General features: G+C 33.9%; 1 protein-coding gene across 9 annotated transcripts in view; it reads right to left on the bottom strand.

The window, feature by feature from the left end:
• The window catches only part of VPS13B (vacuolar protein sorting 13 homolog B), a 980186-nt gene that overhangs the window by 461556 nt on the left and 490761 nt on the right, over window positions 1-27869 (bottom strand). For all 9 annotated transcript variants that reach the window (XM_053558614.1, XM_053558617.1, XM_053558615.1 and 6 more), the window contains one exon: window positions 8650-8870. In XM_053558614.1, the coding sequence (XP_053414589.1) occupies window positions 8650-8870 (221 nt within the window). The remainder of the gene's footprint in view (window positions 1-8649; window positions 8871-27869) is intronic.

Genomic DNA, 27869 nt, shown 5'->3' with positions numbered 1-27869 from the left:
GGTGTAATAAAGTTTCAAATCTCAGGTTATAACTATTTTGTTCAGAAATAATCTAACAAATAAAGATATTATAAAAAGCTTCTTAGAAAAATGTTAGCTCAAATTTTTGGTTCTTTATAATCATAAATAAGTCTCTCTCTAAAAAGAAACAATTTTTTTTTCAATAAGAGCATAAACCATAAAAGTAAAGTTCTCAATACTTCTAAAGGCATTGGTTTATTTATTTAAGAGAATAGTTGCTTTTATGGTCACTGCTTCTGATTCCCTTTACTGTTTACTGATTCCTGTTACTATTGAAAAATTATGCATAAATGTCAACAAGTACATTGTGTGTTTAAAATGCCAAGCAAACAAAGATATAAACTTTAAACATATTTCTATTTTCAAAGAAGAAAGTTGCTAACAGAAAACTTCGAGACTTATAAATTCAGAATTTTTTAAAAAAAGACAAAATAATTTGATATTCAACTATTATCCTTTAGGTCAAAGCTACAATGAAATATCACATTCCACCTGTTAGAATGTCTAAGTTTAAGAAGCCTGACCATACCAATTATCAGTGAGGATAGAGAGCAATTAAAACTCCCATTTTTCTACTAGTGGGAACATAAAATATTGAATAAAAATGGTTTATTTTTGAAAAAATTATATACCTACTATACATGGTCCAGTCATTCCACATCTAAGTAATTCCCCCCACAAATGAAAGCCTATTTTCATACCAACATGTGTACATAAATATTCATACCAACATTATGTCTAACAGCCAATAATTGGAGGGAAAAAAATCACAAATGTTCATTAACAAGTAGTAAAAACTTGAAGTGTATCCATTTGACAGAACTCTATTTAGCAATAAAAAGAAATAAATTATTAATGCAAGCCAATCACATGAAGTAATCTTAAAATAATTATGCAGAATACTAGGCCGAACAAGAATAAAACTGATTTCATTACACAGAATCCTACAAAACAAAAACTAATCCATAATGACAGAATCAGTGGTTGCCTGTGATAGAGTAAGAATGGGAAAGAGAATTCCATAGCTGCATAAAGAAACTGAAGATGTTGGATTTATTGATTATCCTGATTGTGGGGATAGTTTAATGTGTGTATGTATCATATCAAATTGGATAATTTAAACACGCAGTTTACTGTATATTAAGTGTATCTTAATTAAACTTTTAAAAATATTGTCTAAAAAATGAGTACCACATTAGGCAGCTTTACATCAGTTTTATATGAAGGTGACTCAATATTGATTATATTTTGAGTATTAAATGCTAACTGAATAGAAAAAATACAGCACTTCATTTTTAATTTTTTTCACATATATTTCCTCTTTTTATCTATAATCATTCAAAAAAAGAACTTACTTGGACCGGAGAAGTTGAGAAAAGCCTCAAGGAGATATTTTTTCCTGAAGGACAGATAGGATTTAGGGGCATACAAAGTCATTCTATTAAGAAGTACAGAATGAGCAAAACGTAAGTTTAGAGATGACCAAGACAGGATATAGGGGCAATGGAGAGTCCAATGCAGTTAGAGAGGAAGGACTTATTCTACAGGCTATTAAAGGATAATAGAGTCAGACAGAATAGAATCATAAAGATAGAGAGGAAGAAGAAAAACATGTATATACAATGTCAGTGGAAACCAAGGCAAAACCAAATTTCACCAAGCAATTTAGTGGTTTGTATTGAACAATGAGGAGAGCTCTAAGTGAATACAAATTCAGAAAAATTACTTCATTTGTCATATCGGTTGTTACTAATTATTAAAACTGTTTCAGGGTGGCACCTGTTACTCAGTGAGTAGGGCACTGGCCCCATATACTGAGGTTGGTGGGTTCAAACCCAGCTCCAGCCAAACTGCAACAAAAAAAATAGCCAGGCGTTGTGGCACATTTTATCACATTCTAAAAGTAGTCAACGGAATAAAAAAGGACAAGAAGTACTGATCTGCACCTCTTCCTTACAATATATATATTTTAAAAACAAAAAGTAAAAGCAAAAACAGATGAATCAGTGAGCAAGCATTCACAAGAAAGAGGTTTACTTGGAGTCATTAATTTTGAAAGAATAAATAAAAATAAGAAATCACAAAATCCTATGTGTATGTGTACATATGTATCCATGTGGTTTTGGAGGGTTCATGATGTTCTTTTTATTAAGAAAATGATACTTGGAAAATAAAAAGAGAAATATATTTGACAATGAAAGATTAAACATTTTTGGCAAAAGATGTCAGTTTTTTTAATTTTTAATAAATAGCAAATGCATTTTCATTCAATACTTTGAAAACACAGATTTTATGGCAACTTATAAATAAATTTCTATTATGATAAATTGTTACTTTCACCCAGGAAAACAATATAACCAAAAATTCCTTTCCAAATACAAAGCAGTACCCTTTGTTTAGGGGTGTTTTAACATTTACACGTATTTTTGTTTTTTAAAAAAGATGACTGTTGATTAGAACCAAGTATAAAACAACTTAGTTATGTCTAAGTTCTCTGTGTTAAAAATATATTGTTTTAGATAAACCAATTTAATCACCTTATTCTTTTCTTAAATGATTTTTCTCACACAGAGGCAGCAGTACTCTTTGATGGGTAGAATTGAGAAAACTGGTTTTGATCACAGCCAGATCATACCAATATCTACAATATAGACTTGGCTCTGAGGGAAAAGTTGTGAAACAGGCTCAGTTTAGAAAGTAACAATGAGGTTGTAACTAAAATAATACTAGTAGTTATTAAAAATTGACAATTTTAGGTATCTTTGTTTTGTGTTTCTGTGGTTTAAGTGCATCCAAAATTTCTTCACAGTCTTCACTCATTCCCTGTGCCCAGAGAACAACTGTGTACATTAGATCTGTTCTGACTGTCAAAGATATCTTTCTTTAAATGTTCCAAAAAGTTTGGATTCACTGACAGCATAGATTCCTTTGGGATTATCAGGAAAAAATCTAGATAAGTGCTCCTTTCCCTACAAACAAAACATCTTATAAAAGGAAATTCACTAAGACCTATGGCTACTTTAGTCTTACACTTGGTTATTTTGTACTCTGTGGACCCACATAGGTAATAAATTCCAGTGCCTATATCTTGAGTTTCAAGGGCTGCTGGGAATCTGCAATTCCTTGACCAGGTTCTCTACAAGGAGAACATACCATTGCATGTTTCTTTGTGGCTTGTCTTTTCAATTGTCTTCCTTCCCATGGACTGCCTTTCTTTAAAGCAACAGCATTTCTTCCCTTACTTCCTGACTGTTGCTATACTCTCCCCAATATGAAACTATCTGTGAGTTTGGTCTAAGGTATTCCAAGAATCAATTCACATCATCACTTAATCACTCTTTTTTTTTTTTTAATGTTTGCTTGGGGTGCATCATTTTTAAGGTGTACTTTATTTGTTTCAAGTTTTTATACTTCAGTAGATTTTGACTTGTTCCTTGAAAGGACCCCTTCTTCATGTCTTCCCTGATGTTGCAGGCAAAGATGTCTTGTTACATAAGGGAATAACCCATGCCCATCTAGTCACAGTTTCATTAGCGGTACTTTATCAACTGTACTTGAATCTTCCAGAGCAGCTGAGTTAGGGAGCCACAAAAGCCTGCCAGATGCTATAAAGTTTAAAGGCAAATTAATTACATTACAGAAAAAGTGTGTGTATTTATAGAGTATAAAAGAAGCTCTTTCAAATTGCTAAGAAATGAAAACTAGAAGACTGGATAAATGATATGAATTATCAATTCACAAAGGAGCAAATTTACTGATCAATAAACATTAGAAAAAAAAAGATCAACCTTATTAGTAATCAGGAAAACACAAATTAACATAAACAACATAAATTATTAATTCACAAAAGAGCCAACTCAATGGACAATAAACACTTGCAGAGATGCCCAACCATCTGGTGTCATTTCCTTTGATCGTGAACATTTTTTAAACACTTCATGTAGTACATTTCTATCAGTGATAAACTGTCTTATTGGAACAGATCTTTTAGTTTTCATATACAAAAGGTTATTTTTGCTTGATTTAGAATCTAGATTGAATAGCTTTTATAAAAATTTTCATAATTTATAGATACTCTTCTGGTCTCTGTGATTTCTTATGAGAATTAAGCCATTCATCAAATCTTGGTTCTCCCGTAATGTGGCATACACAGATTTTTTCCATGATATTTTCAAAATTTGCTCTTTATCTGTGGATTACAACAGTTGGATCACGGTGTATGTAGATATGGCCTTCTTCACGTGTTTGTATTATTCATCTTTGTTTCCCTTATGTCTGTCTTACACAAAGTACTCAATAAATATTGGCTTAATTCATTTTGGGGGGAGGCAAAAGAAATTAAGCTATCCTCTGGAATTTTGAAACAATTCAAAGAGTCTGAAAGCAAGCACTCATAAGAAAGAGGTTTATGTCACTCAAGTTTTATAATTAATATTCATGATTTTTCCTGTTTTATAACATTAGTTTTTAAAGTTATTTTTTTCTCTAAACACTGCCATAAGCTATATCCACTTTTTTTCATTGTAATGCAATAAAAATATTTTCTAATTTCTCATATGATTCTCCCTTTGTTCCAGAAATTATTTAGAAACATGTTATTTAAGGTCTAGATACTTAAAAAAATTTTAAATATTTTATTATTATTGATTTCTAATTTAATGTCACCGGTCAAATAATACACATACATATGATTTTGATCCTCTTAAACATGACACCATGCATACCTGAAAGAAAAAGTGCATTCCACAGTTGTATAATATAGTGTCCTATAAATACTAAAAAGATCAAAGTGAGTTCATGGTATTTTTCATTTCTTCTATATCTTTACTTATTTATCTAATAGTTTTATCCACCCCTGAGAAGTACATTATAAAACTTGCCTACCAAGGTTGTACAATTATCTATTTTTCCCTTTCATTCTGTCAATTTTTTGTTTTATGTTACTCTTTACCCCTGGTAATACTATTTTGTTTATTTTATCTGACACTAAAATAAGTCCAGCCTTCTTATGCTGTTTATATCTTTTCATAGGCGTCTACGTATAATTTGGTTTTTATATTTCATGTGCTTCACTTTTAGGTAGTAAATAGTAGAGTCTTGCTTTTACACCCGCCCCCCAACTATATATCTTTGCCTTTTAATTGGAGTGTTAGATCCATGCTTTGTGAACTACATTGTTCAGTTACCACTCTTGAACTCTTAGCCTTAAGCATACTTCTTGTCTCAACCTCACAGCATCCTGGGATTACAGGCATAAACCAGCAGGCCCTCCCCATGTTTTGTTATGGCCACTCAATTCTGCAGCTGTAGCATGAACGCGACCCTAGACTATGATTGATATCACAAGGAAAAATGCTTGTGGCCAAATTTAGCCCGTCGGCATTAGTTTGCTGATTCTTAGTTCAGACCATTAATATTTAATGTAATTATTGATACAACTGGCTTAGCTGTACCATTGCATTTTTTGTATCATTTCTACCTTCTCCCTTTTACTGTTCTGCTATGATTTCCTGATTTCCTTTGGCTTATTTGAATATATTTCAGTATTTAATTTTAATTAATCTATTGGCTTTTTTTGCCCCATCCCTTTGCATTTTTGCATTTGTTTAGTAGTTGTTCTAAAAGATTATAATATCATACCAAAACGTTCACAACCTACTTAAGAATTTATATCATATAATATGTAAAAACTCGGCCCTTTACCTCATCTTTCTCTAGTTTGTCTTGCCTATCTTCTATGTCTCATATATTACATCTACACACACTGAAAAACCTGGCAATGCCATGCTTTTTACATTAAAAGTTATACACACATTAATAGTTTTTCCAAAAACATTTATCATCTCTACTGGCTTTCCTTCATTGCTGAAAATCCAAATTTTCATCTGATACCTTTCTTCACCCTGAAAAACTTCCTTTAGCATTGCTTGTGGAACAGGGCTGCTGGTGACAAACTTTTAGTTTCTTTCATCTAAGAAGAATGTGTTTATTTCACTTTCCTTTCTGTGGGTGTCTTCACTGTGGGTTAACAGGTCTTTCATGTTAGCACTTTAAAGATAATGTTCTAAGGGCTTACGTCTCCTATGGTTTTTAATGAGGTATCTGCACTCATTCAAATCATTGCTTACTTATATAGAATGTGTCTCTTCCTATAATTGCTTTCAAAATTTTTTAAAAAGTTTGTTTGGTTTTCAGTTTTTCAATCACAATGTGTCAAAGCATATTTTACTTTAGTTTATCCTATTTGGGATTGGGTGAACTTCTTGAGTATGTTAAAGCCTGTCTCTTTTCCTAAATTTGGGAAGTTTCTATAGTTATTCATTTTTTCTGCCTGAATCTTTTTCTCCTCTCTTTCTGGAACTCCCATTAGATAATATTAGGGGTCTTCTCCACTTCTGTTGATGAAGCTGTGTTCATTTTTCAAAAATCTTTTTTTCTCTGTTTTTCAAATTCAATAATTTCTACTGATCTGTGTTCAAGTTTAGCGACTTTCTTCTGTCATACTCAGGCTTCCTTTAAACCCACATAGTATAATTTTCTTCCTTCAGTGACTGTACTTTTCAGTTCTAAAATTCCATTTTGTTTATACTTTCTATTTTTCAGTTGGTAAGTCATTTTTTATTCAGTATGCTTTCTTCTATACCTGATGAAAAAAATTATAATAGCTGCCTCAAAGACTTTTTGCAGATCGATCATTTAAAAGTACTTTGAGAACATTTATTTACATAGTAATTGTTATATTTTACAATGTTCCCAGAGTATATAGGAATAATCGGTTGAAAAATGTAGGCTGACAGGGCTTACACAGACATGCTGGGAGTAGATCTCCTAAACTTTCCTTTGTTAACAACTTCTGTGATAAAGGAGCTAAAGAAGTTGAATTTGTTTCTCTACATTCTATTTGGTAGAGCTGCCATAGTAAAGAACCATAAACTGGGGAGTTTAAAAAAAAAAAAAACAGAAATTTATTGTCTCATACTTCTAGATGTGAAAGGCCAAAATCAAGGTATCAGAAAATCAAGGTATCAACAGGGCCATGTGCCCTTTAAGACTAAGACTGAGTAGAATCATTCACTAGCTATCTTCCTAGCTTCTGGAGATGTCTGGCATTTTTGGTGTTCCTTAGCTTTCAGATTCATCACTTCAACCTCTGCTTCCATGTTTAAATGGAACTTCCTCCTTGTGTCTTCAGATCATCTGTCCTCCATATGTGTCTGTGTCCAAATTTCCCCATTTTATAAGGATACCCAGTCACACAGGATTAGGGCTCACCCTAATTAACTCATTTTAACTGTATTTCTTTTGTAACAAACCTCTTAGCAAATAAAGTCACATTCTGACATATAGAAGGTTAGGACTTCAGTGTATCTTTTTGTGAGAACACAATTCAACCTATAACAGTTTCCTTTCTTCTTGGAAACATCTTTAAAGCAACCATTAGCAGTAGCACTCAAAGAGTAATCTCAGAGAGGGGAAGTCAATTTCATAAATATTGTCTTCTCTATCATTATCAGTTATAATAGAAAGCAAAATGGCCACTAACCTAGAATATTTAGTAACATTTAAAAGAATTTATTACTGATTCTAAAAGAAATGACTTTTATAATAGAGGATAAACTTTTAAGTTTTTATAATAGTGTTCTTTTAATATAACAGCCTTGTCATAATTTTAATTATATGCATTTTTATAAGTCTTTAATCTACATACTAGCAGTTCTAATCTTTTCGAAGTGTACTAATATATTGTATAAAAAGTCATACCAAACTGTGCAGTCTTTTGTAAGGGATATGAGCAAGGGAGAAGAGAAGAAAGAAGGATGGTATCAAGACGGAGGCTCTATAAAATATGGAATGACACGTGAACCTACTTCATAAAATCAAACTTAACTTTTTAAAGAGTTTTGTTGCTCTCTATTTTTACTCTCTTAAAAAGCTCACTTTGCTGCTCATGCTAGCATACAGTGGCTATTCACAAGCATGATCATGGCAGACACAAACTCCTCTGCTTGAGGATCCTAAAAAGGATTATTTTAAAAATAAAGACAATATAGACAATAAGTAAAAATATAGTACCATCTACTTGAGGTTAAAGAAATAAGTATAATTTTATGCAATTAATAATATATATACACCTTGTTGATTTGAATTTATATTATATTGTAAAATTGTAAGACATAACATGATTGGTCTATGACAACTAGAATCTTATGGGATTAATAAAATGCCTTTTAAAAATAATAAATAGTTCTATTTTTTCTTTTATACAACACTGTATTATAAGCAAAGTTCTGAGTGAGAATATGATTGAAAATTACATTTGATCAGTTCAATAGACTTATGATAACAGTAAAATAATTCTTCCGTGTTTAAAAACATTACATCTGCAACTGATTTCATTCCATCAGACAAAAGATGCATTTGTACTGCCACCATTACATTTTCAAGAGTTTAAATTACAAAACTTGAGAGAGCTTCAAAGCAATTCTTAGTCTAACCACTCTAATCTTGACGGCCCAGCTAAAATTAATTTAGGATACTTGTAGAAGAGAGACCCTTCAACAAAATGGATAACTATTGTTTTAAAATCATAGTACATTAAATTTCCTTTCATAAATCAAATGTACCAACCTGGGGATTAGAGCATTTTATCTCTAGTGATTCTAGGTCAACATGGAGACAGACAACAAATGAATGTCGCATATCAGGTCCTGTAGCAAGTAGCTTTTGAGATGTGACAGCTAGAGTAGAGGTACAACCCATAGGTTCCACCAGGCAAAGTGTCACTTGTTTTCCAAGAAGGGTATACATGCTGAAATGATGCAAGCTGATAGTCCAAGGAAAAGCATCACCTGATAAAAAGGACAAAAGGGAGTAGGGAAGCAGAGATAAAAAAATACGGTTAATTGCCACTGGATAGTAAATAGTCTATTGTTTATATATTTTTCTGAGATAAGGGTCTCATTCTGTTGCCCAGGTGATCACAGCTCACAGCAGTCTTAAACTCCTGAGCCCAAGTGATCCTCCTGCTTCAGATTTCTGACTACCTGGGACTACGAGTATATGCAACCTCAGCCAGCTAATTTTTTATTTTATGTACAGGAAGGGTCTGCTATGTTGCCCAGGCTGGTCTCAAACTCCTGGCTTCAATTGATCCTTCCATTTTGACTTCACAGAATGCTGTGATTATAGGCATTAGCCACCATGACCTGCCTGTTTATATTTTGATATAAAAAACATTTAACATTTATGATTAATACTGCATTATAAAAAGCACCACTGCACTCTATCTTGAGCAGCAGAGTAAGACCATGTCTCTAAACAAACAAACAGAAAAAAGCAAATATAGTATCCCAAAGTAGCCAATTTACAAGTTACTTAAAAAATTACTTTATAAAAATGTTTGTATTTATTATAACATACCATGTCAAAAATTATGTACCTTATAAGACATATATGAATAGAAATTAAATAAATGGGATAAAAATATAAATAGAACTTCCAACTTCCTCTTTTCTTACCCTAGTGAACTATATCATGCAACTGTTGGGGATATATGCACCAGGCCAATGAGAACACAGAAAATACATTAAATTAGGAAAGGGCAATAATTTATCTATGGATTGAAGATGACCATAGATCTGGCCATGGAAGAGAAAAAAAAAAAAAAAGAATAAACAATCTACTATAAAGCCACCTGCATCAGAATCATGTGAGGCACTTATTTAAAATAGAAGTTGCTAGGTTCTACTTCAGACCTACTTAATCAGAATTGGTAGTGGTTAAGACCTAGCATGCACTTAATATGCTCCCTGGATGATTTTATATATGAGTTACTTTTATTTTTTTTTGATGAAATATTTAATTATAGTATTGTTTGAAGTAGAAAAAAGGAAATATGCCTCAAACTTCATTAACTGAGAAATGATTAAATAAATTATGGTACAACTATATTATGTAATATCATGCAGTTATCAAAAATATCAATGAAGATATACCCAATATATTGGCTTAGACCCAGGATTTCCATGATATACTTTTCTTAAAAAAAATTCAGATATTATAGATATTACAAATGTTTTAAGTATAGGAAATGCTTTTGTATAGTTTGAGTGAAAATTATGTGTGCCCCTCACCCAGATAGTGTGTACTGTTCCCGTTAGGTATGAACTTACTCCTCCCCTCCTCCTGCTCCCTCCCAACTGCTTGCTTTCTGTTGATATTTACTATCAAATGTGCACATAGGTGTTGATGGATTAGTTCCAATTTAATAGTGCGTATATGGGGTGTTCTACTCTTATGAACTTATGAACTTTCACTTAGGTAAGTTATTTTAAATAAATTGTACTTGACTAAAAAATTAGTATTCATAAATTTCAGAACTAAAAGCAATATACCATTTATATTTTTATCTTTTACTAACTTAGATGAGATCAATTCATTAGTATAAATTTCTGAGATAAACCATCTTTTTTAATATGGCTATGGGAAAGTACTTTTTGAAATAATTTTTTAAAGTACACTTATTAGAACATAGTAGAACCTCTGCAAGTTAACCACCCAAGGAACTGTAACAAACTGGTCAACATACAGAAGTGGTCAACATAAGGAACATACATGTAGTACATGTCCAGTCTATGAAAAGTAGATCAACTTAAGGAGGTGGTAACTATAGGGAGGTGGTCAATGATGGTGGTTCTACTGTATTTTTAAACATTTATTATTATGGCATCAATTGGATGGAAAATACATTCCTATCACTTGTACCTTGGACTTTACAATTCTACTAGTGCTTGTCAATACAGAGTATAGTACAGACTTAAGTAGCTCAATTATTTTAAAACACATTGAGAACATTTATTCTCCAATTAGAGGTATGAGGTACCTCACTACAGTTATACAGATAAGTACAATATATAAAGGAGAAACTATCAAAACCATAATTCACCTTCTACTCTCTCTAATAAGAAGTACTTTTTTTCTTTTTTAGACACAGGATTTCACTCTGTCGCTCAGGCTGGAGTGAAGTGGCCTGATCACAGTTCACTGCATCCTTAAATCCTGGCCTCAAATGATCCTCCCATCTTGGCTTCCCAAAGTACTGGGATTACAGGTGTGAACCACTGCACCCAGCCTCCATTAACACTAAGTTTCCTTCACATATATGTTTCCTTCACATGTATTTTTCCCACATGGGTAATAGATGAGGCCAAGCAGTTAGGACAATGGATCACAATGTATTTATAGTTTCACATTCCTTTTTCATTAAGGAAAAAATAACAAGTGAATTATTAAGTGGGTAATACTATAAATATATTTTAAGGGAATCTAAGTATGCATTTGATATTCAGTAGGTACCACACAGTAGATTCCCACAAGTTTGAACATTCAAAATGTCTTGAGCAAATATAGTTAATAAAATTACAAAATTAGAAACTCTGAAATGGAGACTTGTATAATAGAATAAATCTAGCAATAGCAGTTCACAGTAACTCGATTGGAAACAATGTTAACTCCATAATAAGATGTGGTCAGCACTGCGGTACTTTGTCTGTCTTAACATTTAAAATATTTTGCCCCCAAGAAAGAATTACTTTAAATCATCTGTAACTAATTCTAAAATTATTGAAAAACCTACATCAAATTCCTTGCTATTTACAAAATAAAGGTTCTGCCAAATCATCTTAAAATATTTAGGAATGATTTCAGATGACATATTTTAAAACTGGTAGTAATCTACACATATTTTTGCAAAACCTTATTTTTTATCTAAGAAATGCTAAATGGTGGTTATACTAGATGGAAGAATAGTAACTTTAAATCTGTTAAAAATTTTTGAAAGATCCCAAAGGACATTGGACTATCTCAGATATGTTTCCGTTTCATCTTTAGAATTAGATGAATAAATTAAAATTGGGTAAATCATACCCTACCACATACAAAGAACCTTTTAAGGTACTACTTCATGTCTATTTATTTACTATGCAGACTGACTGTTTTAAAAAGCACACTATACCTAGAAGATGAGGTATTAACATTTAATGACAAAAATTCGACAACAAACACTGTGACAAAAATCCAAAAAAAAGCATTAACTGCATGGGTAATTCTTCTATAAACACAAATACTGGCAAAACAGTGTCCTGGTTACTCCCTAAACTATATTCAGACCAGAACTGAATATATGATAGGCCAGAACTGCATACTAATTCAGAGAACTTCATATAGCTGCCTATCAATCTGGGGTGACTCTCAAGGTAAGGATTTTTACTTGTAAAGTTCCAATTCTATAATCAGGGTCTCCTATTTAAGAAGATACTGCTGGTGTTTTCAAACAAAATGTCTAAAAAACAAAACAAAAAAAAGCAGAAAGACTGAGAATCCCCTTTATGACCCTTTCATGACATCAACAGAGAGAGAATACAAACAAAACAGTTCTCAGGAAAATGATTACCAAAAACTGATGTAATTCAGACAAAATAATGTGAAATGAGTGAATATGACAGAGGCTTTGGGACAAATGCATAAAGAACAATTAGACTATCCGCCGCATTTGGATAAAGAGTGGAACGGGGAAGAACGATTAGTGAGACTATCCGCCGCATATGGATAAAGAGTGGAACGGGGAAGAACGATTAGTGAGACTATCCGCCGCATATGGATAAGGAGTGGAATGGGGAAGAACGATTAGTGAGACTATCCGCCGCATATGGATAAAGAGTGGAACGGGGAAGAACGATTAGTGAGACTATCCGCCGCATATGGATAAGGAGTGGAATGGGGAAGAACGATTAGTGAGACTATCCGCCGCATATGGATAAGGAGTGGAATGGGGAAGAACGATTAGTGAGACTATCCGCCGCATTTGGATAAGGAGTGGAACGGGGAAGAACGATTAGTGAGACTATCCGCCGCATTTGGATAAGGAGTGGAATGGGGAAGAACGATTTGTGAGAGTATCCGCCGCATATGGATAAGGAGTGGAACGGGGAAGAACGATTAGTGAGACTATCCACCGCATATGGATAAAGAGTGGAACGGGGAAGAACGATTAGTGAGACTATCCACCGCATATGGATAAAGAGTGGAACGCGGAAGAACGATTAGTGAGACTATCCACCGCATATGGATAAAGAGTGGAACGGGGAAGAGTACCATAAAGGAACATACTAGCTGACAATTGAATGAAACTAAAAAATTTCTGTGGATTTCCTTACATTGTATCACATGTTGCTGATTTTCTACCACACTAAAAATCAGAAAAACATGTTTTAAATTACACAAAAATAATTTTAATTATGCAGGGTGTCCATAAAGTTCATGTGCGATTTAAAATAATTGTCTATTTTAGTCTATTTTAAATCGCACATGAAATTTATGGACACTGTATATACAGTAGAACCTCTGTAAGCTGGCCATCCAAGGGACTGTAACAAACTGGTGAACATACAAAGGTGGTCAATATAAGGAACCAGGTCTAGTACACTGATATGTACATGTGGTGTATGTCTGGTCTCTGAAAGATCAAATTAAGGAGGTGGCCAAAATAGGCAGGTGGTCAACTATGAAACTCCTACTTATAGAACATGTGTTATCAATTCTGAAGTTAGTGAACAGTGACTAATTATAAAACCTTTATCTTATACATCTAATTTATGAGCCTGAATCTTGTTGTTACAGAGATATACCCCATAAGATAATATTCTAGACAGGGTATCATTTTTGCCATTGAAAAGATATTCTATTATACTACAGGAAAAAGTATGTACTTGTGGTCAATGTGAGTCACCTTATAAACATCTACCTCACAAATTAGGAAAGAATGTTGGTCAATATTAGAGATACTTTCCTCAGTATTCTTTGCTTTCATAACCTTAGTCATTGAATGATTAATTTGCTATAAGAAGACAGTTATCCTCTTTGCAAATTTTCTTCACTTATGTTCAGTAAGCCAGTATAACTCAGGCAGGTTTATATGTCAAGTATGAACCAGCATGTACAAGAGTACTCTATCATCTACTGTGAGGGTAACACTTTAGAGACAGATACACTACAAACACAAGTGAACCAAAATCACTGACGTTGTTTCCCCAAACCTGTTAGCATGTAAAGTCAGTAAAGATAAAGTGTTTTTCATTCTGTGAAGCAATTATCACTTTGATCCCCAAACCAGGAAAGGACCCAACAAAGAAAGAAAACTATAGACCAATATCATTAATGAATATCGATGTGAAAGTATTTGATAAGATGGTAGCAAACAGAACTCAACAACACATCAAAAAAATTATACACCATGATCAAGTTGGCTTTACAAGGTTGGTTCAACATATGTAAATCTATAAATATAATACAGCACATAAATAAAAACAATGACCATATGATTCTATCAATAGATACAGAAAAAGCTTTTGATAATATCCAGCATCCTTTCATGATCAGAACACTTAAGAAAATAGAAATAGACAGGACATTTCTTAAACTGATAGAGGCCATCTACAACAAACCCACAGCCAATATCATAGTGAATGGAGTAAAACTGAAAACATTTCTATTCAGTTCTGGAACTAGACAAGGATGCCCGTTGTCTCCACTTGCTATTCAACATTGTAATGGAAGTGTTAGCCATGGCAATCAGGCAAGAGAAGGCAATCAAGGGTATCCAAATGGGGTCAGAGGAGATCAAATTCTCACTCTTCACGGATGAGATGATCTTATACCTGGAGTAGGGTGGGGGGTGCAGGAAGAGAGAAGGTATTTGGTAGGACCTGACCTATTGTACATAATGCAATGGTACATATCAAAATTATTAAGAGTATAGTATAAATGTCTTACCACAACCAATAAGTGAGATGATATTTACGTTAACCAGTCTGATTTAAGCATTCCACATTGTATATCAAACAGCACCTTTTACCACGTAACTCTACACAGTAAACAACAAAAAACATTTAATTCTAGGTTTCAGAGTTCCTAAGAGAGCTTCTCACTATTTGAGAAAATAGTTAAAATTGGAAAAAGAAAATAAAAGTGTTCTTTAATTCTAAGTGATATTAATTTAAGTAATGAGTATTTTCACAGAATCAAGGCTTTAAAAATAATATAAGGTGTATAAAGTGGAAGAAGAGAACAGCTAAAATGCCTGGGGAAAAAAGCAAATAAAAATTAGCAACCTTTAGTTTTATTTTCTCTGTAAACAAAATTCTACATTTGAAACAATTTTTATATTAGAAAATGTGGATTGGGCGGAGTCTGTGGCTCAGTGTGTAGGGTGCCAGCCCCATCTACCAAGGGTGGTGGGTTCAAACCTGGCCCCAGCTGAACTGCAACAACAACAAAAATAGCCAGGCATTGTGGCAGGCGCCTGTAGTCCCAGCTACTTGGGAGGCTAAGACAAGAGAATTGCCTAAGCCCAGGAACTGGAGGTTGCTGTGAGCTGTGTGATGCCATGGCACTCTAGTGAGGGTGATAAAGTGAGACTCTGTCTCTAAAAAAAAAAGAAAGAAAGGAAAAAAAGAAAATGTGGATGGTACACGTACAAAATATAATCATAATGACAATATTAAGAGTTAACTGATTTCAAACTTGTGATATTCTTCACATTTAGAAATCTAAGAAATCATTCCTAAAACTATGTATTTCTGAAAGTTATTACTGGTTTAATCATGATTTAATCATCTAAATTTCTTTAATCATAAAGAAATTTAATACTGTCTTTTAAAGAATCTCTAAAACTTATGATTGTGATTATAAACAATGCAAAATTAGAATAATTATTGTTTTTAAAGGAGAAAGAACTGAAAATAATAGCACCAACTTTAGGAAATTAAAGTAGTAGGAGCTACCCTACAGTTTTGAAAGAAATGTGACTACTATGACAATGTGTGACTTACGTAGGGTCAATTTTTGGTATCGAAGATTGCTAATACTCTGTAAGACCAGATTAGTAATATCAGGGCCAAGGGATGGAAATCTGGCTTAGCTCAGATTCCTGTAACAACATGCTATAGACTGTTTGCTTACACAGCAGACCTTTATTTCTAATAGCTCTGGACCTGGGAATTTTAAGATCAATGTGCTGGTAGATTTGGCTCTTGGTGAGTACCCTCTTTAAAACTGTCTTGTACAGAGCTGCTTCCTTGCTCTCTTGCACATGATCAAAAGTGCAGACATTTCTTCCTCTTCTTACAAAAGCACTAATTGCCTCATGAAGGCTCCAACCCTATGATGTCATATAAATATAATCACCTCCTAAAGGTCCCACCCACCTCTAATACCATCACATTAACGATTAGGGCTTCAACATACACATTTTAGGGGAACACAAATATTCAGTCCATAACATTAGTTAGTATAGACCAAACTGAAACCTGGGTTTCTATAAGAAAAGGAACAAAGAAGCCAAAATCTTATAGATTTGTAAACCAACAGTGAAAACATAGAGTAGAGGTATAGATCAGAATATCCAGGAAAGCTGTAAATATGAAAGACATTTATATTTGAGAGAAGGGCAGAAAAAAAGAAAAAAGACCTGATGAAAAACATTCAGAGTGCCCAAGATCCATAGAACACAAACCAAAATAGAGTGATTACCTAAAGTTAATAAAGAATTTCAAGAAGTAATCAATCAACATTGTCAAGAATAAAAAAAGTTTCCATTGATAAGGCAACTAATAGGTTTGTTTTATTGATTATTAATAAGGTAAAAAGATATCTCAACATTGTGCCAACATGGGGAAAACAAAAGGTTTATAACTGATGAAGCAAGTTCTTTAAAAACACATAGCATATAGTACACAATAAATATTTGTTTTACAAAGGAGAAGAGAGACAGAAGAAGGAAGGACTATAATTAAGTAAAAATGGCTAGGTATTTAGCATCAGCAACAGTGTGAGGACTGTTTCTAGTAAGGACTGTTTCTAGTAAGGTAGATTTTTTTGTTGCAGAAATATTATGAGTTAATATAACTATGTGACATTATTCTAGGATCTAGAGACAGAGCAGTGAACAGTATAAACTCATTGTTTTCTGGAGATTACTTCACAGAGGTAGAAGGAAAGAAAATCAACTGACTAATCAAATAATATACAGTATATTAATGGCCATAAGTGAAGGAGTTCAGGAAATTTCACCCTAAAATATGACTTCTTGGTATAAAGAGTGTTTTGAATTAAAGGACCCTCGGAGAGCAATAGACATCAAAAAACCAACTGACTTCACCTACCCTCCCTGTTATCTCAATATATTGCAGGAAAGAAGATCAAGAATACAATCAGACTTGGCTCAAATCATTTTAAATATAAGACCTGCCTCTTGGGTTAATTTAATTCTCAAAGAGAATCATTTAAGTTTATCAGCTTCTCCTATATCCATACATTCTCCCCCGTAGCTGTTTGTCCTCCCTAGTAACCACTTATTGACAATGAACAAAATTATCTATTTTCCTTATCTCTCCTTCCCTTCTAAAATAAGGACATATAAATTTCTGGACCCCATGGTGATATTGGGTAATCACTTTGTGATTCTCCCCATGTGCACAGTAAATAAAGCTTTTTCATTTACTAATCTGCCTTATTGTGAGTTGATCTTTCAGGAAAGCTTCTTGAGAAAGGGAAAAATTCTCCTCATCCCCATATAAGCATTCTAAAGAACAATTAGCAAGGTAATAGGAAAGAAGCTAATATAGGTGTCATTTAAAGATAAGATAGTACTATGCTAAGGCCTATAATAAAGTGAAATTATATAGAGTGAGCCATGGAGCAAGTTGGAAGAAAACTATTCCAGAAGAGCAAAGGCCCGACAGTGGGAATGTGTACAGATGGGAAGTTGTCACTGCTTTGATTGACTTCTGTTAAAGTAACATGAAGGTAATTTGATAAAAGACATTGATAGAAAAAATATAGTAGCTATCATAAGGAGTGGAAAGACAATAAAGGAGTTGGGAAAGGCTTACTTTACAAAATTATCAATGAAGGCCAGAAGTAAGATTTTCCTAAATACAATCAGGAACTTAAGAAAAAAAGACTTAGACTTCATTCCATGAAAATTAGAATTTAAGAGACTAAGTATATAACCATTCATTTATGCCATCTTATTTATTTATTTAGACAAAATCTCACTCTGTTGCACATGAAAATTAGAATCAAGAAACTATATAACCATTCATTTGTGTCATCTTATTTATTTATTAATTTAGACAGACAGAGTCTCACTCTGTTGCCCAGGCAAGAGTCCTGTGGTACCAACCTAGCTCACGGCAATCTCAAACTCTTGGGCTCAAGTGATCCTGCTACCTAGACTCCCAAGTAGCTGGGACTACAGGTGCTCACCACAATATATGGCTAATTTGTCTATTTTTAGTAGAGATGGGGTCTCACTCTTTCTCAGGCTGGTCTTGAGCTCCTGAACTCAAGCAATCCTTTTGCTTTAGCCTCCCAAGAGTGCTAGAATTACAGGTGTAAGTCATCATGCCCAGCCCATTTGTGCTATTTATTACACAGCAGTGGAAACCATAAGTACCTATCACACTACTCACAGTCTTCTCCTATATAAAGCAGTTATGAATCATTCTTTTTTACATAATTCACAATGCACTGCATTGTGTGACTCTTAATGGACCAAAGCTAAGGAGGCTAAATATGAAAAAACTAGTAGGCTATAAAATAGCTTGACAAAAGAAGATTCAGGTGAGATACGCAAGGTATGGCCAAATTAGGAGATCAAAAAAAAAAAATCTTCTCCTTCCCCAAAACTGCAAAGCTGGACATAATAGATAGAAAACAGGGGTTGAGGTTTGCTCAACCACTGGTACTGCCAACACCTATATCACAGTAGCTCCTTAGAGCTACTGATAACTTGTTTACACACCTGGTTCATTGCTGCCACTATAAGCAAGAATTGGCTGCCTAGGACCCATTAAAACAGATTCAAGTATAAACCATTCCATGGCCAGAGTAAGCCACCCTGGGATGACATTTCGGAAGTGCTGAAAGAAAATACTGCCAGCCAAGAATTCTATTATCTATAAAATTTTCCTTTATAAATGAAGAAGAAATAAAGTTTTTCTCAAACAAGCAAATGCTAAGGGAATTTATCACCACTTGCTAACCCTACAGAAAATCCTCATGGGGGTCCTTAACTTGGATGGGAAAGGATGATATTCACATCCTGAGAACACATGCAAGTATAAAACTCTCGGGTAAAGAAATGACAAAAAGAGGAAAGAGAAAGAAATAAAATGGCAGCATTACAGAATTCCACCAAATGACAATGGCAAAGAACCAGAGAAAAAGAAATAAAGAAATTAGAAAACATTTAACAATTTGGGAGGAACAAAACCTCACATAGCACTATTAACCTTGAACATAAATGGGGTAAATGCTCCAGTAAAAGCTATAAATTGGCCATAGGATTAAAACAAACAAAAACAAACAAACAAACAAAAAACCCATGGTCTGATTATATGCTGCTTACAAGAAACTCACTCCATCAATAAAGCCATACACAGAAAGTAAAAGAGTTGGCAAAAGATAGTCCATGCTAAAGGAAACCAAAAGCAAGCCAGAGAGTTATATTTATATCAGATGAAACAGACTTTAAGTCAAAAGCAGTAAAAAAATTTAAAAGACAGACAAGGCCATTATATAATGATAAAGTGATCATTTCAGCAAGAGGATGTAACAATCCAAATATATACAACACTGGAGTGCTCAGATTCATAAAATAAATATCATTAGGACTAAAGAAAGACAGAAAACAAGGCAGTAAGAGTAGAAGACATCAACATCCTACTCACAGCATTTGCCAGATCATCTAGACAGAAAAATCAATGAAGAAACATTGTGCTTAGATTGGACTTCAGACCAAATGTACTAAACAAACATTTATAGAACATTCTACCCAACATCTGCAGAACATAATTCTTTTCATCAGTAGATAAAACAGCTCCAAGATAGTGTAGGCTATAAAAGAAGTCTCAATGATGTTTAAAAAACTGAAACCACATCAAGTATTATACTAGAAGACAGTAGAATAAAACTAAAAGTCAATGAGAGGATCTTTGGAAACTATCTAAACATGTAAATTAAACAACTTGCTCCTAAATGACCATTGGGTCAATGGGTAAGACATAGAGACAGAAATCATAAAATTACTTAAAATAAATACAAATGAAAACACAACAAAGCAAAACCTTTATGATAGGCTGGGTTTGGTGACTCGTGTATAATCCAGGCTGGGTTTGGTGACTTGTGTATAATCCTAGCACTTTGGGAGGCTTAGGCAGAATTGCTTGAGGCCAGGAATTTCAGACCAGCCTGAGCAAGAGCCAGGTCCTTTCTCTACAAAAAATAGGAAAAATTATCTGGGGTGGTACATAGTGCCTGCAGTCTCCACTACTTGGGATGTGGAATCAGAAGGATTGCTTAAGCACAGGAGTATAAGGTTGCAGTGATCTATAACGATGCCATTGAACCTCACATGGGGAGGCAGGGAAAGACATAGTCTCAAAACAAACAAAGAACCAAATCTGTGGGATAAAGCAAAGGCAGTGCTAACAGAGAAGTGTTAATAGAGAAGATTACAGTATTGAATGCCTACATCAAAAAAATAAAAAAGATTGCAAATTAACAAACTGATGCCACACCTCAAAAAACTAGAAAAGTGAGAACAAACCAAACTCCAAATTATCAGGGGAAAAAAAATCCCCAAACAAAAAAAAGATCAGAGCACAAGTAAATGAAGTAGAGACTTAAAAAACAACATAAATAATCAATGAAACAAAAAATTTGGGTCTTGTAAGGGATGAACAAAATGGATAGACTAATTAGGAAAAGACCCAAATAAACAAAATCAGAAAGGAAAAAGGAAACATTACTGCTGATACTACAAAAATACAAAATATCATCAAAGACTATTATTAACAATTATATACTCACAAAGTAGGAAACATAGAGAAAATAGATAAATCTTAAAAATGTACACCCTCCAGAGATTGAACCAGGAAGAAATAGAAATCCTAAACAGATGAATAAAGAGTACAGAGACTGAATCAGTAATCAAAAATCTCCCAGAAATGTCCAGAATCGGATAGATTCTCAAATTCTAGAAGGCATACAAAGTAGAACTAGTATCAATTCTCCTGAAACCGTTCTAAAAAAAATTGAAAACGAAATATGCAACAAGTTATAAAATGAACATACCTCAAAATAATAAAGGCCATACATGAAGAACCCACTGCCAACATCATTCTGAAAGAGGAAAAGTTGACGGTATTTCCTGTAAGAATCGGAACAAGAGAAGGATGCCCACTTACACTGCTCCTATTCAATATAGAATTGGATGTCCTAGCTAGAGCTGCTGAACAAGGGGGAAAAAAGTATCCAAATTGGAAATGAAGAAGTCAAATTATCCCTCTTTGTTGATTACATGATCTTATATCTAAGGGAAACCTAAATTCCACCAAACTCCTGATTTGGTAAGTAAATTCACTAAAGTTGCAGCATGCCAAATCAACATGCAAAAATCAGTAGCATTTCCATACACCAGTTAACAATCTAGCTGCAAAAGAAATCAAGAACACAATCTCATTACAAAAACTACAACAAAACAAAACAAACAAACAAACAAAAAAAAAACCCAAACCTAGAATAGTTTTACTAAGGAAGTGAAAGATTTCTACAAGGAAAACTACAGAACACAAATAAACAAAATTGTAAATGACACAAAGAAATGGAAAACATCCCAGGATGAGAAGAATCAGTATCATTAAAATGACAACATGGCCCAAAGCAGTCTACAGATGCAATGCAATCCCTATTATAAAATCAAAATCATTTTTCATAGAATTAGAATAAATAATACTAAAATAAAATCAAAATCATTTTTCACAGAATTAGAATAAATAATCCTAAAATTCATATTTAAACAAAACAGAGTCTAAATATCCAAAGCAACCCTAAGCAAAAAGAACAAAGCTGAAAGCGACACATTACCCAAAAACAAAAAGGGATTTAATTAAAATAAAAACTCCAGAAGAAAATATTGAACTGAGTGAACAGACAACCTGTAAGATGGGAGGAAATATCTACAAACACTTCATCCAAGAGGAGACTAATGTCTAGAATACACAAGGAACTCAAACAATCACATTAAAAGTTGGACCAAGGACATGAAAAGACATTTTCAAAAGAAGACATACAAATGGCCAGCATGAAAAAATGCTCAGTATCACTAATCATTAGAGAAAAGGAAATTAGAAGTACAACGAGATGTCATCTCACTATATATAGAATGACTATGAATAAAAAGACAAAAAGAAAGTAACAAATGTTGGTGAGAATGAGAAGGGTTACACTTAATGACTGTTGGTAGGAATGTAAATTAATACAACTTCTATGGAAAATAGTATGGATATTTCTCAAAGGATTAAAAATAAAACTACAATACAATCCAGTAACCCCACTACTGGGTAGCTACTTAAAGGAAAATAAATCAATATATCAAAAATATACCTGCAGTCTTATACTTACCACAATAGTAAAGATACATAAATCAACGTAAGTGCCCATTAATACAGGAATAGATATAGAAATATAGAGACCCCAAGGGATGGAAGAGACACAAGATGGAAGAAGGCTGAGTGGCTGAATGATCCTGTGCAGATAAGACAACTGGCTGGGCTGAACACTCAGCCAGGACTATTATATGTAGTTAAAGTGAGGAATATACATCTAATATGTTGAGTCTATGTGGTATTGAAATACAGCCTGGTCTAATCTGACAACTATGCTAAAGCCTGAGTGGAAATAAACTGAGAGCATGAACATGCGAATATGCCCAGGGTAATTTAAATTTGGAGCCTCATTATTTTTAACTTCTATGTGGGGAGGGGGTGGAGTAAGATAGCAGACCAGAAAGATGGTTTGGCCCAGTTCTGCTGCTGCAGCTGAGGAATCGGGAAGAGATCTGGGTCGCGCCTGGCACAGAGTCCTTGCCTGAAGCTGTGGATCCAGGTGTGCAGTGACAAGGCGTGATGCTTGTTGCAGTGCAGAAGCCAGAGCAACAGAGACCTGACATGCTAGGCAGTTTTTTTGCGAGCCAGTGGGAGCGACGAGAACACTGTGGATGTCTGGGATGAGAGAAAGCTTTTTCACAGTTTTCAATTCTTGGGGGAGGCTGCATGGATTGAGTGGAAGGCCTGGACAAGTGGATATGCCCTTACATTGTTGGGCAGCCAGATTTGAGGGCTGGTTGGAGCGGATTTGCCACCTCCCCTTCCCTCCCCCATGTGGCTATCATAAAGTTGGTTATACTTAGGAGAGTCTTAGCGGCCAGCAGGAGACATCATAGGAAGGTCACAAGAAGGTTGTAAGGGCCGGGCCTCCTACAGGGACACAGCCTACTTAGTTCCGCCCATGGAGATCAGACCTCCACTAGTGATAGGCTCAGGGTCTCCCACACCCCATGGGAACTACTGTCCAGGGGCACGGGGAGACCTGCCCATGAAGGATTCTGGAGAGCTTTGAGACCCCAACCCAGTGGGGTCTGAAGGCTGAGGAAATAATCAGGAAATCACTGCAGACAATTATGTTGGAAAACAGATCTCTGCCTGGGAACTACAGAGAGGTTCCCAGCTGTATTGTCCAGCCCCTACAATTACAGCACCATCTGGTGTCCCAATAGTATATATTACCACAAATATATTCCTACTAAAGTCTGTCCCTTCTGCCATATATATAGATACATATACATGCTTTTATATATGTATATATAATTGTACATTTACAATTGTACAACTGTACAATTGTATATAATTGTACATTTGTACAATTATATATGTATATATGTACATTATATATGTATATATATGTACATATATAATTTTTTTCTTTTCCTTGTTGTTATTAGTAATTTTTCTTTTTTCCTTCATTTATTAGTTGCTGATGTTTCTTATTTTTGGTTATTAGAGCTTTTTGTTATGATATATTAATGTGTCTTGGGGGGAGGGTGGTTTGCTGTTTTTGGCAAGGGCTGGGTTTGAACCCACCACCTTCAGTATATGGGGCCGGTGCCCTACTCCTTTGAGCCACAGGCGCCGCCCTATTAATGTGTTTTGTTTCTGGTGAATTTGGTTCTTAACTTTCATTTTTACCTTTATTAAGAGCAAGGACTCATATTTTTGTGTGTACAGTATTTTAGCCTCATTTATCCTCTCTCCCTATTTCACTACTCTACATTCTCTCTTTGAATAGAGACTCTTCTTTCTCATCTCTCCCATATAAATCACTTCTGCTACAGCTAAGATATCCCTTCCCTTTTTATTATGTTTGTCTTTCTCCTTTCTTTCTTTACTCCACTTCCCCGTCTCACCTTTATTTGATACAATGGTATTTTTAATTTCCTACATCTATTCTTATTTTGATATTATTTCTTTTTTTCTTTTCTTTTTTTTTTTTGCTGAGAGCTGGGGTGACACAGCTGCGGTCTGGCAGGTCGGCCACAGCAATGGTTCAAGGGGGGCTAAGAGACCTCTCTACCTTGGGCCCTTGGAAGAAAGTATTGGCAAGATAAAGCTGCAGAATTTTTCTATTTTGTTTTCATCCTTACTCAATTTTTCCTTCCTATTTGTTTTTGCTCTTTTTCTTCTCTTTCTATTTTTGGCAGAGGAAGAGTCTGGCTCTGCTTAGGCTGCTAAGGAGCATCTTATTTCGTGGAACCCACACAGTTGAGCCCCTCAAAATCCTTGAGTTACAGGCACTTTGTTGAATGGTATTGGTGACAGAGCACTACCTTGTATTTTTCCAGTTTGAGTGGGAAAGCTTTCAGTTTTACATCATTCAGCATAATATTAGCTGTGGGTTTGTTGTAGATGGCTTTGATCAGTTTAAAAAATGCGCCGCCTATGCCTATATTTTTGAGTTCTAATTAGAAAAGGATGTTTAATTTTGTCAAATGCTTTTTCTGCATCTATTGAGAGGATCATATGGTCTTTGTTTTTGCTTCTGTTGATGTGGTGAATTATGTTTATGGACTTGCGTATGTTAAACCAGCCTTGCATCCCGGGGATAAAACCTACTTACTTGTATGACTTTTTTGATGAGAAGCTGTAGTCTATTGGCAAGGATTTTATTAAGAATGTTTGCAACTATATTCATTAGTGAAATTGGTCTGAAATTCTCTTTTTTAGTTGGGTCTCTTCCTGGTTTAGGTATCAGGGTGGTGTTTGCTTCATAGAATGTGTTGTGGAAGACTGCTTTCTTCTCAATTTTTTGGAATAGTTTCTGTAGAATGGTTATAAGATACCTTCTTTGAAGGATTGATAGAATTCTGGTGAAGTGATCTGGACCAGGGCATTTTTTTGTTGGGAGATGTTTTATTGTTTCCTTGATATCAGTACTTAAATTGGTCTGTTCAGGAGATCTATTTCTTCTTGTTTAAGTCTAGGGAGAGGGTGCGATTCCAAGTACTGATCCATTTCCTCCACATTATCAAATTTCTCAGCATAGAGTTTCTCATACTATTCAGAGATAATCTCTTGTATCTCTGTGGCATCTGTTGTTATTTCCCCTTTATCGTTTCTGATTGATGTTACTAGAGATTTTACTTTTCTGTTTCTACTTAGTCTGGCCATGAGTTTATCTATTTTATTTTTTCAAAAAAAACAACTTTTTATTTCACTAATTTTCTCAATGATATTTTTGTTTTCAATTTCATTAATCTCTGAATTAATTTTAGTTATTTCTTTTCTTCTGCTGAGTTTGGGATTAGATTGTTCTTCTTTTTCCAATTCCATAAGATAGTTTGTGAGTATGTTGATGCACTCACATAAGAAGCCTGCAACCTAGATCCCTCAAGTACACAATTTACAGTATGGTTCGCACTCCTATGAGATCTAATGCTACTGCTGATCGGAGAGGCGGCAGAGCTCAGGCAGTGATGTAAGTGATGGGGAACTGCAATAAACATGGATGAAACTTCACTTGTTTGCATGCTACTCACATCCTTCTGTATGCCAGGTTCCCAACAGGCCATGGACTGGTACTGTTCTGCAGCCCAAGGGTTGGGGACCACAGGGTTAGACCACAAAACAATAAATTCATTAATTTATTGAATTAATAAATTCAATAGAACTAAAATCTTACTATGTTCTCTGACAACAATGGAATTAGATTAGAAATCACCAACAAAAAGAAACGTGTGAAATTCCCAAACGTTTGGAAGTAAAGCAACATACTTCTAAGTAACCCAGGTTTCAAGGAAGAAAACATAAGGGATAATTACAAAATATTTTGAAGTAAATGAAGATGAAAATATATCAAAATTTCTGAGATGCTGTTTAGGAAATCTCTCAAATCAACAGCCTAAGTTTTCACCTTGAGAAAACAGAAAAGCGTGTTTAAAAAATTCAATTAAACTAAAACTTGGTACTATGACTAGATTATCAAACTACCAACCTTTGAGAAAGATAAACCTAGGAAAAAGGGAATAAGTAAATGATTAGAAAAGAAGAAATGAATGGGGTAATATCACTATTAACTCTTCAGAAATTATAAAGGATTAAAAAGGCACCTTAATAACTTTATGTCAACAAACTAGACAACTTAGATGAATGTACAACTTTCTACAAAGACACAAACTATTCTAAGTGACTAAAAAACAAATAGAAAATCTACACAGACCTATAAAAATAAAGAAATTCAATTATTAATTTTGAAACTTTCCACCAGAAAACCCCCACCAATTCCACATGATATCACTGGTAAATTCTATCAAACACTGAAGGAAATAGCATAAATCCTTTATAAACTCTTCCAAATACAGAGCAGAAGACTTTCTAATTCATTCCCTGAGGCCAGTATTAACTTGTTACGAAAACCAGACAAAGTCATTACAAGAAAACTATAGACTAAAATCTCATAAAGAACACAGACACAAAATTCTTTAAAAATTTAACATATGAAATAGATGACATACTATGACCAAATAAGATATATTTTGAAATATAAGGATGTCTTACTCAATTAAGAAATTAATATTAGTTAATGTAATACGCAATAAAAGTAGCATATGAGACAATAATTATATGATCATCTCAAGAGATTCATAAAAACATTTGATAAATCCAAAAGCAATTCATCATAAAAGTCTCAATAAACTAGAAATTAAATGGATCATTCTCAATCCACGAAGAGCAACTGTGAAAAATCCACAGACACCAAAAGAGTTAATGTTGAAAGACTCAATGCTTTCCCTCTAGGACTAGGGACAAGGCAAAAATATATGCTGTCATTAGTTCAATGCAACAATGTACAAGAGATTCTAGCCAATGTTCTAAGGTACAAATCAAAACAATATTAATGACATCGAGATAGAAAAGAGGTAAAAGAGGTCTTTGTTCAGATATACCACAATTCAGTGTATAGAACATCTCAGAAAACCCAAAATAAAAATAAGTAGAATTAGTAAACAAGTTCAGGAAAGTCTTAGAATACAAGAAAAATATAGAAAATTAAACTATTTTTATAAAGAGGAATGAATAATATAAAAATAAAAATAAGAATATAATTCTATCACAATATCATGAAATCAATAAAACACATAGAAATAAATTTAACAAAGGAATTATAAGATTTATACACTGAAATTTACCAAGTATTTGTATATAAATTAAAAATTCTGTATTCATGATTAAAAGACTCAATATTTTAAAGATGACAAATTTATTTTTACTGATCTACAAATTAAACACAATTCCTACTAGCAAGCTCTTTTTGTATAAATTGATGAGTGAATGCTAAAATTTTTATTAAAATGTAAAGGACATGGAATAGACAAAATAATTTCAAAATAGGAA

This window comes from Nycticebus coucang, chromosome 13, assembly GCF_027406575.1.
Source record: "Nycticebus coucang isolate mNycCou1 chromosome 13, mNycCou1.pri, whole genome shotgun sequence".
NCBI lineage: Eukaryota > Metazoa > Chordata > Mammalia > Primates > Lorisidae > Nycticebus > Nycticebus coucang.
This window is presented reverse-complemented; position numbering and strand designations above follow the sequence as displayed.